Source organism: Corella eumyota, chromosome 6, assembly GCF_963082875.1.
Source record: "Corella eumyota chromosome 6, kaCorEumy4.1, whole genome shotgun sequence".
Classification (NCBI taxonomy): Eukaryota; Metazoa; Chordata; class Ascidiacea; order Phlebobranchia; family Corellidae; genus Corella; species Corella eumyota.
Genome location: NC_137495.1, coordinates 3130703 through 3145859, shown reverse-complemented (window position 1 = coordinate 3145859; position 15157 = coordinate 3130703). Strand labels below are relative to the sequence as shown.

At 30.7% G+C, this 15157-nt stretch overlaps 2 protein-coding genes across 2 annotated transcripts; both read right to left on the bottom strand.

Annotated features, from left to right (window-relative positions):
- Positions 1 to 109: 109 nt before the first annotated feature.
- On the bottom strand, positions 110 to 7305 carry LOC145755391 (uncharacterized). The gene is made up of 19 exons (XM_082571615.1): positions 7105 to 7305; positions 6886 to 7030; positions 6642 to 6756; positions 5773 to 6011; positions 5440 to 5609; positions 4918 to 5080; positions 4685 to 4836; positions 4452 to 4587; positions 4210 to 4327; positions 3863 to 4086; positions 3571 to 3785; positions 2931 to 3087; positions 2428 to 2730; positions 2132 to 2339; positions 1886 to 2055; positions 1495 to 1765; positions 1203 to 1383; positions 642 to 995; positions 110 to 569 (listed from the first exon to the last, which is right to left on the bottom strand). Exons 1-19 carry the CDS (start codon positions 7303 to 7305, stop codon positions 237 to 239), a joined length of 3855 nt encoding a protein of 1284 aa, XP_082427741.1. The 3' UTR covers positions 110 to 236.
- A 2963-nt stretch (positions 7306 to 10268) lies between these two features.
- On the bottom strand, positions 10269 to 15155 carry LOC145756029 (lysosome membrane protein 2-like). The gene is made up of 13 exons (XM_082572263.1): positions 14966 to 15155; positions 14635 to 14792; positions 14186 to 14333; positions 13817 to 14032; positions 13472 to 13563; positions 13343 to 13392; positions 12924 to 12993; positions 12687 to 12817; positions 12381 to 12547; positions 11770 to 11895; positions 11510 to 11653; positions 11310 to 11406; positions 10269 to 10711 (listed from the first exon to the last, which is right to left on the bottom strand). Exons 1-12 carry the CDS (start codon positions 15113 to 15115, stop codon positions 11311 to 11313), a joined length of 1548 nt encoding a protein of 515 aa, XP_082428389.1. The 5' UTR covers positions 15116 to 15155; the 3' UTR covers positions 10269 to 10711; position 11310.
- Positions 15156 to 15157: the final 2 nt, after the last annotated feature.

The window sequence follows — 15157 nt, the reverse complement described above, 5'->3', positions numbered from 1 at the left end:
GTATACAGTTAAACAAATATATTTTTAATAAACAAAGGATTCTTTTTAAGTGTATATGTTTTTCCTAACACAAGCAATACAAATAACATATTTTATTTCAGTAAGCGCGACTATATAACAACAAATAATACATTCTTACCCGTTCCTTGATAATAAATAAACATGTTGACCATAAATATCAATACAGCATCCACAATTGTTTGTTCAAGTGCAAATCATCTCAAGCAAAATATCTTCTATATATTGGAAGCTTCTGCAAGTGTGACGTACCCGCCGCCTTCTGCGTTCGGTTCTTCGTTAAACAATAAAGACTCGGTGACATCATTATCCGAATCCGTGACGTCATTGCCTCTTGGGAGAGTGGCGTTATTTGTAAATGCATTAATATTAGGTTCTGCAGCGCCAGACGAAGTGGATTGAAAATTATTGTTATTAAAATTGACGTCATTGTTCATAACGATGACGTCATTTGACACGGTGGCTGTGACGTCAGTATTATCACGTGGTTCATCCATGTCACGTGTCAAAGAGCCAATAGTGGCTATGTTGGAAGCTATATCAGATTCGCTCTGTCCATGCAAAAAAAATTTATAAATTATGTTTGAATTTTTTAAATACAAATATTTATTTTCAGTACTTACAGGTAAGTTAAATATACTGTTATCATCATACGAAAACGCACTGTTTGGCAACGACACAACCCCCATTTCAACTGCTTCACCCAAGGTTAAATAACTTTCCGGCTCGCATTTTGATTGAGTTTCATTTTTAACATTTTTAACGCCAGGGTAGAAAACGTCAATCGAGTCGCAAGAAGTAACTGATTGTTTTCGATCTTCTGAAATGGAAACACTGGTCTGACGAGAAAATTTGGAAACCCTGCTGTCGGTTGAGCCAATGTAGTTCGGAAGTTGTTCCGGTTGGTTGAATATATTACTTGAATCAGTGTGAGATTGGTCGTACCAGGATTCGACTCTTCTTAAAGGATTGTTGCCCTGTAAATAATACATAAATTGGCTGTAAATTTTTACACAAGGTCACTACGAAAACTTAATTTAAATAAAAATACACTATATTACTTGACCATATTTTGGATAAAAAAATTAATTAAATTTGCTTAATACACGAAATATACACGTAATATACTGTCTTATTATTTCAATAAACAAAAACTTGTGTTTTATAAACAGAAATAGTATTACTTGCAAACTTGAAGTTGGTCCAGGCAAAAATAAATTATTCTCTGTATTATTTTCCGCTGAACCCTTTATATTATCCGACCCAGCAATTCGAGCATAATTTAAGTCTCTAAAAGATCCCGGGGCAATCCGGGAGGCGCCCGAGGTACCGGGTGCTCCCGATGAGGTTGCATTTTCTTTTTCTCTGTAGTAAAAATCAAATTTAAATTATTTAAAACATTTTTACATAAAACCAACATTTTGATGGTGACGTCATATTTACCAAATAATGACGTCATAGAAATCAAATTCTTACCTCACATAAGTCGGAACCAGTGACGAACCACTATAACTACTCCGCCTTTGACCGGAAGTTGCGTCACTAAAACCAAACGATCGCGGATACATCCAACTTCGCCACGAGGGTGCTGCGCACTCAACAGATGCATATTCATCCGCCGACACGTCGTTGAGCTGTGAAACGAAACTGTAAGGGGAATGTAGGAACGGAGGCCGGTGGGGACCGCTTATAAAACTTGACAACCCGGAGTCCCGAAGAGGGTCCGAGGTGCCAGGAACTACGTCACCTAAAAGATACAAAACATAAAAATAATAAAGAAATGAACTATGCTAAAAAAATTAGGCAAAATTAATACACTTCGACAAAACAAGTTTAAGTACGACAATAAAATAATAAAATAACAAACCGGGTTCGCGCTGATGATTTTGGCAATCTTGACTTATTAATGGGGAATATTCATCCGCCTCGTTACGTGTATCGTAAGTAGTTCCCATGACGTCATCATTTTTATGACGCGCGTTAGGTTGGCTTTCTCCGATTTTAAAACTTTGCGGAATTTCCTTCATAGACGTCGATCTAAAAAACATAAAAAGTTGTTTTAAAATTTCTCTCTAAAATTTATTAACATTGCTTATTAAAATAAAAAACTAACCTTATTTGAATGACGTCATCGGCAGGTTCGGGCTGCGCGTCATATGACGTCATCTCGAGTAAGATCTGGGGAGTAGGAATGGTTGACCAAATATGTCTTCGAACGAATTTTTTAACTTTTTGTCGGTTGTAGCGACATAATGAGATAAAAGTCACCATGACAAGAGAGCAAAACGCTAACACGATAAATATATTACGAAGTTGATTATCTAAAAACACAATAAAGAAAAGTTTATTGACAGAATATTATTTATTAAATTTCTGTACTGTCAAAAATGTTGTGATGGTTTTTCTTACTTGATATTGCGCAGACCTGTGATTGGCTGCTAAAAGCAGGCACGCCCTCTAATACGTCCAATCCAACTTGATTATAACCCGATACTTTCACCCAATATCCACCGCCCGTTGTTTGGCAAGAGACAGGTAACTCAAAATATCGATTTTTTGTACTAACTTCTCCGATGACGTCATCTGTTTGGTTGTAGCCACCATATTGTATCGTGTAACCATCTATAGGCCCATTGGGGTGGGCAGGCGGGGACCAAGTCAGTTTCAAAAAGTTTCCATTTTCCCAGTCTAATTGCAGAGGCATGCTCGGAGCTAAGAACATAAAAGAATATTTTTAAAAAATTCGAAAGCAAAGTCCAGGAGGGAGGATAGAGGAAATTATGAACTTTACTCTAAAGAAATTTACAAAAAAATCCACCTTTTATAACATATAGTAAATTATATATACTGAAGCAATAAAGACAACATAAAATTGCTAACAACAAACATATAAAAAAATTGTATTTACTAACCTCCTATGTTAGTATAGATTGTACTAAATCCTTGAGAGGCTTGAAAACAGAAATTTGATGTTAGACTGGGACAACAGAATGCTAAACCGACATAGTAGTTGGTAGCTCCATAAACATTGCTTGAAATTTCTTGAGAACCGTTTTTACATTCTTTAACCTAATTCGAAATAAAATTTAGTTTGATTTTTTAATCATCTCGATTTTAGATTAAAAAGCCGCAATTTCACACGAAAAAATGTAGTTGAAAACCACTGAAATTTACCACAAAATCGTTCAGCCAAAAACTTAAACTTTTTATAATAAAAAATTGCCAGAAATTTTAAAGTGTTTTTGTTTAATTTTGTTTAATTTAAAAGAAGTAGTATTTAAAAAAAAATAGCCATATTGTAATATCTTATTTATAAGAAAAAAATAACCAATCGACTTTAATTAAGTTAGACATTATGGACATTATTAGGGTTTGATTCCCACAACAATACTAAACGCATATAAGTACAATCCTGAAATATAACTTAAGACTTTTCCAGCCAAAATACGGTAAAAATATTTTCCAATTTAAAAAAAGGGCAATACAATCAAAACTTACATCTTATTTTTGTCGTTTATACAAATCTTAAAATCAAAATTATGATCAATTTACCTTTTGTTTGTGGAAGGAATTTAAACATTTACTGCTTGCGAATTGACACAATTTCGTTGGCGAATATACCACGTTTAAATCATAATCGCTTATATCACAAATATCACTGTTATCATCCCAGCTAGCCTTTACTACGTAATTGGTGACGTCACTAGATTTGTTAACGTCATTGGTGGTTAAAGTTAATTGACCAACTTGAGGGAATGTTGGATTAACTGTAAAAAAAAATTGTTGTTTAAAATTTGTTAATATGAAATACTTTAAATATTTTTGACAAAAAAATTTAACTTACTTGATTCGTAATTGCTTGTAGTTATTGAAATAATTTCCTGGATCCCTTGTTGGAATATTCTACCAACATTAACAATATAAACCTCACAGGAAGATATTGTTGTTAAATTTGTTGTAAAATTATTTGTTGAACAATCAACTATTATTTCTTGTTTAATTTCAGTAGTCTCACATTTTTGTTTGTAGTTGTTTTCAGAAAATATAGAACTGAAATGAAGACTTTGTCTAAATATTCAAAAAAATAAATTAGTCTAAAAATATTAAAAATTTTGGTTCTTGGAATTTAAATTTAGATTCTTTTAGTGAAATAGATTTAATAGCAACTACGTTTAAATAAGTAACCATTACCTTGCGCATGTGCGTAACTGTACCAAGCATTTCTTATTCTGCACATTCTTATTATTCCAAGTGATGTTATAACCAGAAGACCAAACGTTTAAAGTAACGTTGTTTATTCGATAAAGAGCTAAAATATAAAAAAGTAAATGCTTAAAATTGGGGTAATTAATAACAACTTACCTATAAATACAACCTTACGTGATGACATTTTTCACAAGTTTATATGAATACAATAAATATTACAAACCAACCTTTTTTGAGATCAACTGTTTCAGTTGTTGCTGGCGAACAACCAAGTTCGTTGCATGCGTAACCATTAACAACGATCAAGTGGTCCGTTGTATTTACATTAAACTGTGTGGATAGCAGATGACCAGCAATCTTAATCTAAAAATCAACAATTTATATAACTTAAAAAAATACTTGGTCATTACGGTTAAAATTAGTTCAGAATATTTTAAAGAATGATTTTTAACATGCTTACCGTTTTAGTGATGTCATTGGTTACGTAATCGATTTTGTAATAGAACTTGTCCTGATTGGCTAGATGGGAAGGAAACCATTGAACGTTTATCAACGTTGATTGGTTGTAAATAATTGCTTTTATGTTTTCGAACCGAATTCTTAAAGTTGGTTCTAAGATTTAAACAATTATTAAAATACAGATAAGTTAATGCTTAACACATAAAATAATTTTTTTTTAGTATTAAAACCTACTTTTTGATAAAGTTTTAGAAGAAATAACGTCACTCCAAGAACCCCAGTTTCCCTGGAACAAATGTTTTTCCGGGTTCGGCATCGACGAGACCCGGACGTCGTAATTGGAACCCGAAAGTAGATTAGTGATCACGTGACTTAGCTCCGTGATAATTTCTTCAACCTAAATCAAAATTAAAAACGTTGCATGGTGTAGTGGCCAGAATACTCGTCTTAACTACATGAGGTCCTAGGTTCAATCCCCACTGCTTTTATGCTGTAACGTCCTTAAATAAGGCGCTATACAAAGTTAATCAGCATCTTATAATGAGCAAGCAGTTACAATCTATAATATCCCAAACAACCAACCCGAGACTGGGTCAGAGTAACTGATATTACTCTATGGTTAGGTCGTTAAGCCGACTCTCCCACATTGAGGATAAATAAATGTAAAAAAATTATATAAGATTAGTACAACCAAAACTTCAGATTAAATTTATTAGGAAAAATGCAAATATTTATAAAAATAAAACTTTTTCTTACATGCCATGTGTCTGTGCTGTTCGATAGTCGATGGCCGATTCTATACACAAGTGGAAGAGCGTGATTGGCTACTGGTCGCGACCACGTGACAAGTAACGACGTGACGTCATTATAAGTAGTCTCAACATCAGGATTGGAAATATTTACTTCAACTGGTGGGTCAGGTTTTACTATAAAGAATTAAATTATAAATTGTATTAAATGACATTGAAATATACTATTTCAAAGCAGCAAACTTAAACGTAATGTTTTTAAAATTAGGTAATAATTATTATTCGTCATGCATAATTCACAAGCATGCAATTAACTGAAGACTATAAAACATTTATTTACCCCAATGATAAGGCATTTCTTTATATTGGACCGAATTAGATTCATTTCTTTTGGAACGTCCAATTAAGATAACGTCCAACCCGATTTTGTTATAAACTGGTAAGTTTATTGAACAACAAACTGGTTGTGATTTGATTGGCTGATTACAGGTCACGTGTTGCATAAGGGTAGAATTAAATAGAGAAGGTGACTGAGTTGTGGTAAAGAGATCAAATACTGAATTAGCAGCTTTTACGTTTCTACATAATTAAAACACACAATTAAATTTTCATTCATATTTCTACTGATTGTAAATAATAATTATAAAATACATTCAAATTATAGTTAAGTTTAAATTTTCTACAAGTAATTAAACGATGAAATTAAGATTTATATGTTGCGTTAAAAAAATTATGAATTATTAAATTGCGTATTCAATTGTAATTACAAATCGAGACAGAATTAATCCATGCTTTATTTCTTTAAATTTTGTTGCAAATTACATTTTGGCTTTTTTATATTTACCATAAAAACTAGGCCTGACAATTTGGGGCAATGATAAAATAGTTGTATTGGGATCATATCTGGCAGAAACAACTACGCTATAGTCCATTAAATAATGTTTATGAACTAATGTCACGTGGCATGTATTTGTGGTTATGGCAGAATAAGAGTAATCCAATATTCTGAATTAAAGGATTTTATCGACCGTTACATTGTTGTACTCTAACTTTGCAATACCCAGAATTTTGAAGTTTATAGTTTATCTGGTGTTGGCATGCAAATATTTAATAATATTGATAACTTTAAATAATTTTTAACTCCCATTTTTGCGAATACTTTTTTATAGATTTTTAGGAATTTAATTTAAAAAATACTAATTAACTTACGATATGTTATAGTATATGGTGTAGGTTGTGTTAGGATAAGGAGATTCCTCCCAACAACAGTTAAGTGTTGTTAACAAACCATTTGTTTCACATGTTGTTAATATTGGCGGGTCGTCTAAAAATTGAAAAAAAACTTTACCAAAAAATAACAGTTAAATAACTAAGAAAATTTGTACTGTGTGTAACACTAACTTTTTAATCACAGATTACAATAATTCAAAGGTTAAAAAAAACAGAATTATACCTTTTCCTTTTACCTTCAGTTTCACCAATTTTATTGTTTTGTTATTTTGTAAGCATTTATATTGTCCACTTGAATTATAATTGACATTTCTCAAAGTCAAAGAGTTTAATTTTGTGGACAATATAGTTTCATCTATCTTTTCTCTCTGGAATAAAATACATAAATATAGCATTTAGAAATTTGTTAATATTTACTATAACATAATTTTAATCCAATTACCTTGTAATATATCCATCTTGTTACTTTATCTTCTTTATTTTCTCCACAAACTAGTGTTACATTTTCTCCAATTCCAACTATCAAGCTCTCTTGCACAACCTTATGGTTGGATATTTCAAAAGTAATTCCCCAAGAAATTAGGTAAACAAAAAACAGACTAAACAGCTTATATTCTAAATATCCCCTACACTTTGTATGCATCTTGAAATACAAAATTGTGTAAATATCTACCTTCTTAACTGTGTTTACAAACATGTCATAGGCCAAAACAAAATCATTTTTAGGGCAAAACTAACGAATAGTTGAGAAAGTATGATTACACATTACACATATTTAATTACTTAAACTAAATAACATTCTGTTTCCGGGTAAAAGCTCATCTTTTTTGTTTTGAAATCTTATATAAACTAAAATCTAGGCATATGTTTATTTCTAACTATTATCACTTAACTACTGTTGTAGAATAACGTTGATAATCCAATATACAAACTATCTTGAATCTTCCCAATATAGACTTAACTAAAATATGTGATGTTTTTACTTTGAATATAAAATTGCATGTTTTTTAACAAACCAATCAAACTAGCGAAGCATGACTTATGTACATAGCAATATACTGCCGGGAGCTAAATAACTTTTACTTAACTTTCGCCTACTATAAGCCACATTTTATACTAATGACTATAAAACCTGATATACATACCCTAACTAGTGTTGATTATAAGTATATTATATACACAGCAATAGTAAAGCGCGGTCGCTTAATACGATTCGAACACATAACGAAAAACAAACTGACTATATAATAAAATATGGAGATCCGTAGTTAATAAGTAACTAATGACATACCTTTCATAAAAATGTCGTCACGATTTTCAGCGAATCCGACTTTTTTGTTTTCGTTTTTTTCTTGGACCTACAAAATAAAAAAAATGTTAAAAAAAATGCTGATAAAAAAACAATGTCAATGTTGTTGTTAGCTAAACGAACTTAATCTACGACAGTAGCTATCGTTAGGACAAAGATAATTTTCGCATTGTTTACATTTGTTTAAGATAACTACACTATATTTTTAATTAAAAAAATACCAAAAAAATTAATAAAAAAATAAAATAATAAAATAAAAAATTATAATATTTAAAAAATAATATTTAAATTTTTAAAAGAAATAAAAAAACTTTTTTTTAAAAATTAAGTAAAAATAAAATTCTTTTTTTGAATTTAGTTTTAGTAGTTGTGAAATAACACTTGAAATGTTCGAATGCGTTTCGGCTTAAAATTAGATTTGGATTTAAGAGTGTTGTTCAATTAATTTAACAAAGAATCAAGTCCACAGGTCAAGAACTCACGAGACCGTGCTCAGAAAACGAAATAACTTCACATTTTCCCGCCTTTAAAATCGAAGAAAACGTGTTTTTCAATTAGTTTGAATTCTCGTTAAAATTTTAAAGAAATCAATCATCTCCCATTGCTCGGGCAAAACTGCGACGCTTTTTTTCAGTTGCACAACGCCTGAGCACCTCTTCAGCTAGGCTGCTTACAAACCTAGTATAACAGGCCGACAAGTGGAAGCCAAGAGCCTATGCCGAGTACCTTTTTCCCCGACTTCTACAATGTTGTACGAAGCTAAGTCTTCTGTTCGTTTTTAAGTAGAAGAGGTTTCGACGGTCTAAAATTAAACTATTTTCTAAATAAATTAACTGAAAATGTAGGCTATGGGCTAAACAAGCAAAGCTCAACACGAAAAAGAGATTTTAAGTAAAGTTTTCGTGAAACGTAGCAAACAAAGATAAAGAAATTTGATCTTAGAGAATAATCAATTCAAAAACATAAATTTTTTAAATAATGCAGTTAAAAAACAGAATAATTCAAAGTAATGCAACAGTTGCAATTAAAAAGTTAAATCTTTTCAAGAGCCAGCTAAACATAAGACAAAGGTTTACACATTTGAAGCAATGCTGATGATCTTTTCACTTTTCCGTTGTCATCAGTTTGTTAAGATGGACGGAGAACTGATAAGGGCAAAGACATTGCATTTTCAACTAAAGATTAAGCTTAATTTAAAAATAATATTTGTTTAATATGCCGGTCAAGTGTCAAGTTTTCTCGTGCTGAATGCATATTAAAAATAAAAGTTTATGGAAACAAAAAAAGTGTTATCTTTTACATTGCAAATTTTGTAATTTAAAACTAATTTAAAAAAAGCAAGAGTTTGGCGAATTGTTGAAAACTTTGAAATAATCAACTAAGACAAGAGCTTCTTCAGCGATGTGGTTTATTACTTAAGCACCCTCGGAAATTTTCTAACAGAACAAAATCTCAATTACTCAGCAACGCAGAACATTACGTAAGACCTTTCTTTCAATTACAAAAAATTGCAAATTAAAAATCATTTTAATTTACCATTTATCTGAACTATTGTGTACTATAGATGTAAAAAGTAAATACGAAATGTAAAAATAAATATAAAAAGAATTTTGTTCTTAGAGAAATTAAAAAAAAAACGCACAAGTTGAAAGGCTTTAATTTAATGTTAATTAAAAAATTCCTATTTGTTAATTAAAATTTAAAAAAAATAAAAAACTTTTTTTTAAAGATTTGTATTTACTTTTAGAAATCGAACGATGACGTGACTCTTCAACCCGGCTTGGCTGTTGCTATAACAACCGTCGAGTTACTCGCATATTGCTACAGCTACTTAATTACTGATTACAGTCAGCCTTACTTGCCCAGCTGGCCCAATTTTCGCTCTAAAACGTTGAACTAGCATTTGAGTTGCGACAAGACTACTTCAAACCTGATGTAATCGATTGATGACGTCATCTCGAAAAGCCATAACATTTTCGCGAGACAGACATTTTTTAACAGAACGTTCAAGTGTTGGCGCGGGCAAAAAAATATTGTTTTTTTATTGCTAACAAATAAAACTTGTCAAATAGATATAGCAACCTTACTTGCTTTATTTTATTTCCATGGGTTTAACTGTACGCTTGTTAGGTCAACCTAAAGACAACACTGGACAACTAAAACTGTAAATGGAGGGTTGATTTTAATCGAATAATTGATCAAAAAGTTGTTATTAGGTGGATTTTTCCAAGGGTAAGTTGACCCCCAAACTGAATAGACACAGCTCCTTTAATTGGGTATAAAGTCGTCTTCTTAGATGGTAAACAAACAAAAAAATCGACCGTCGATATTTTGCAAAATAATATCAAGTTTTGTTATAGTAATTGAACTGTATTGTAAATAGATATACACAAAATAATAAAAATTCTAGATATGTGTATTTATATAATAATATTGCAATTTCTGTACGCAATATAAGGCATTGGAATTAAACAAATAATATAAGCACTGTGTACTAATTAATATATACACCTAATCCAAATATAGGCACAATACATATAGGGGCACTGCAGGTTAATTATATTTAAACAAAACAGACCAAAAAAATATATTTTTTGATAATTAAAAAGGTAATGCATAGATATGCAAGAAAAGAATTTTTTATTGCAACAGAAATAAGAGTCAAGTATGTTGTAGTTCTCCTGGGAAAAATTGGTTGAATATAACAGTGATTTAAGAAGCACTTTTTTATTTTGATTTTCTGTAAAAATAAATTAAAATAGGTGAATACAAAAATCAGAAATTTACAAAATTGATCAAAATATATAAATTTTGAAAATAAGAATTTTTACCTAAGCATGCTATAATTGCCATTCTTCATACTTTCTTCATTGACAATTTAATTCTAATATTAATCTTACTAAACTGAGTTCTACAAAAACTGACTAATTTTATTGAACCGCCTGCTGCCTTTGTTACAAAACGTTGTTTTCCCTCTTTCAAATGTTTATCAAGAATTTAAAATATTTTTAAGTTTTTGTTTACCACAATATGATATGGTTTACAGCTCAACATTATAAATTGCAATAAATATAGAAGTATTTGCAACGAATTTGCAATACAACCGAAAACTTTATGGTGAAACCAATAAACTACTGTGATTTAAACTTAATTTAATAAAGTGCTTAAATTTAAAATTAAATAAGAAAAAAAAACTAAAATAAAAAATATAAAACTGAACAAAAAACCAAAATAAATAAACTGAAAATAAACTAAACTAAAAACTAAAAAAAAATTGAAACTAAACAAAAAATTAGAAATAATAAACATAAAATAATAAAATAAATAGTGAGACTCACCTCATTCAGCATTGAAGTCTTCATTACCAGAAGATGTAGTAGAATTGGCCTGATTTTCTTCCAAAACTGAGTACTTTAGTTTACTCTTTTTCATAAACTAATTGCAAAAACATCAAGTTTACAACAAGGTAATTTAAAATTTATAAAAAAAAATAATAATTTTGTAAACTAGAATTTATTTTTATATGTGATCAACTTACCCTATTTGCAATTAACCCAGCACTTAGAATAAATAAAAACAATCCTACTGCGAGTAAAACGTAAGGTAATGCATGAGCTAATGTAATCATATTTTCTACTTGCCCTTTAAATTGATCGGCAGACCCCTTATCCAATACAACACTCTAGATATATAAAAACGTTTTATAAAATGGAAAAAAAAACATTTATTGAGATGTAAAATAACTCTTCTATGATATTCTATGAGAGAATATATGTTAACATTTGAGTATCAATTTACCTCATTGAGCCATAAGAAAGGAAGAATCACATTCCTGGTCTTACTCAGTTGTGAGAAAGTTTTGGAAGGTATGACGTGAATGTTTAACTGTAATCTCTTCTGTGCTTCAAAGACTGCACCACTCATCTAATAAAATCAATATTTAATATTGAATAACAAAAAACAAACCTAAGTTCTAAGTTTAATTTTTTTTTTGTATATATCTTTATTCTCGATGTGGGAAAGTCGAATGCGCGACCTAAACATAGAGTAACATCAGTTACTCCAACCCAGTCTCGAGTTGCCTTTAGCAGTTTGGGATATTACAGAGATTATAATTGCCTGGTAATAATGCTGCTGATTAAGTGTTGGCTCAGTAGGAGTTCATACCATATAGCGCCTAACGCTGCCAGTGAATTTCCACTGCTTGCAAATATATGCTTTAAAACAGTAAATAAAAAAACATAAGTAGACTTTAAGGTATAAGTATTTTAAAGCATCTTAAAAATTAGATAACTCTAGGCAGGGTCAAGGTAATAAACCTATTAAAATATGCTGTTAAATTAAAATTACATCAAGAAAAGGCACAACAATTTACCAATACAAAAAAATTGTTGAATATTTGAACTTACAGGTTCAATATTGAGGTAGGTTTCATGTTCATGTTTATTGGGGTGCATGCCAGTTACCCCATCTATATACTGCTGTGCCCCCAGGTAGAAATGGGGGGATGATACAACCACTGGGGCACCTTGTTTGCAGGGACTTATGCTTAAAACTCCTGCATCCAAACAATCACCTATTAAATAAAGTTTTTTAAATTTTTAAAACGAAAATTAAATATTTTAATACCATCAAAAATAAATATAAATATTCTCTTCTGGCACGACTAAAATTACATTCCATTTAATTTTTTATTAGTTTATATTTAAACCAACCTAATGGAACACAGAACCCAGCATTCTCAGGATTTACGGTTGTATTTGCAAATGCACCAGCAGGTAATTCAAACCTCATTGTGTCAATTCCTCGAACTGTTGATGGAGCAGCATACTGAACGTAGATCGACCTAAAATAATTGATAAACAGAAATTTTAACACTTAATCAAATTAATAAAGTTTTAAACATATTGTTTCAGATATAAGATAAACCACGTTTTTGTGACACGGCTTACCTGCAAATATCAGTATTGTAAATATACAGAGTCTCTGATGTAGTCACTTTGGGGGTCATAAACACTCCATCTAAAATATATCAACATTTTTTTTTGTATATATCTTTATCCTCGATGTGGAAAAGTCGAATGCGCGACTTCAACATAGAGTAACATTAGTTACTCCGACCCACTCTCGAGTTGCCTGTGGCAGTTTGGGATATTATAGGGACTATAATTGCCAGATAATTATGCTGCTGATTAAGTGTTGGCTCAGCAGGAGGTTATAACGTTTATAGCACCTTACTCAAGGGCGCTACAGCATGAGAGCAGTGGGATTGAACCTACGACCTCATGTGTGGTGTAGCAAGTATTCTTACCGATAACATTACACCATAACTCTGATAAATTGGTCTTATCTAAATGTTTTTAAAACTTACCTGTTCCGTTAATCATATTAGATGAGTTGGTTGACCAGTAGCTTAAGTGGCTAAAAAATAATTTAACTAAATAATTATAAAAATTTAATGCAAGTACAAAATGATATTTGGAAGGAATTGTTAACTTACTCTAAGCCATTCCACTTATAAATTGTATTTGCTTTAGAGATATCACCCCTCCCAGTATCAACCAAGTATAAACCATCATCAGAGTTATTAAACTAAAAGTATAGATAAAATAAATTATAGCTAATTATATAGAATAGTGTAAAGTAACATTAAGGTCATCAAGAACTAAAAAAATATTATATTTATTTACTATTGTTTTTATTTAAAGTGTGAAAAATTTTACACAGTGCAAAAACAAAATAAAAATAAATATGTATAAAACAAAAAGATTTACCCATTGAAAAAAAAACTAAAACTATTTATAATAAAATTCCCTAATTTAAAAATAAGAAACAGTTTTCTTACACCAACAAATATTCCAAATTGATCAGGAACAGTCATGCCAATCAGTTGTGCAAATTGGCTCACAAGCTTTAACAAAGGATCTTCATAACCAAACAACCATTCCTTAGCTGTATGACTTACAAACATAGGAGAGTCATTCAACGCTTTAAGTAAGGCCTCTAGCATGGATTTGGCAAAACTAGGAATTGTTAAATTTTTTAACATGGCATCAACAGTCTGTGAAATATAATAAAGTTTAGGATATTTTTTCCTACAGTATATATGAAAAATTGTATTTTGTAAGATTTTACCTCCTTGATTTTAAAATTTACATGAAAAGATAGCCCACTCAATTATATGTAAATTAAATGCACAAATTAAAGTACCTACCACTAAAGGAACGTTAAGTTGGCGGATTGGCAATGTTTCATCACAGATCTTACAAGACTTGTAGCGTTGGTACACAAGAGTGTGATTGTATCTGTAGGACACTGTGTCATTTGTGTAAAAACTGACATCAAATCGTGGTTGGTACAACCTGAAAATTGACACAGAAATTAAATTAGACATAGGTGAATATAGTTAGTTTTAAACACTCTTCAAATACAAAAATTTCAGCAGGAAATGCTTTAACATATTTGATTTAAACTAAAAAGTAGGATAACTTAATAAGTCTAAACACTGTTTTCATTACCACAAACACTGTAAGGCAATTAGGCTTTAACTTAAAGGATTTCTAGCCTAAATGTGTACTATTAAACATACAAACTAAATATAATATAAGCCATTTAATTTTCTAGACAATTTTCAATTCCAAAATATTTTTGTTTTATTTCTACCTGTATGTAAATGGTCCAATTTCCTCAACTGCAGGCTTACCACCTTGTGATACATTTTGTGGATTGGTGACGTTGAACAACCAGTATTGCATGTATATTGGTGGAGCTGGATCCATCCATTGATCAAATACAGGGGAGTCAAGACTCAGAACCAGTTGCTAAAAAAAGACAAGTTTATTAATTGTATGTTAATTTAAAAGCCTATGTATACAATGCTAAAAAGTCAACTCCTAATTTAGGAAATTGACTTTTTAAAGAGACCAGCGTATTTGGCATATTGTTTTTTTGTATAAAGTAAAAAAGAAAATTTTTACAAGAAATATTAGTTTACTTTGTTTAGTTCTTCATTGATTAAGTTGTCTGCCACACCGAGTCCAAGTAACACTCCAGCTCCAAGACAAAACAAAAGACCAAGGACACCAGTAAAAATATGGCATGGCAGCTTTTTGCAACAACTTTTCTGTGTCTTGTCACCTTCCATTTTAACTCAAAAAATTGCAATTTTTAAATCAAAAAGTCCTAA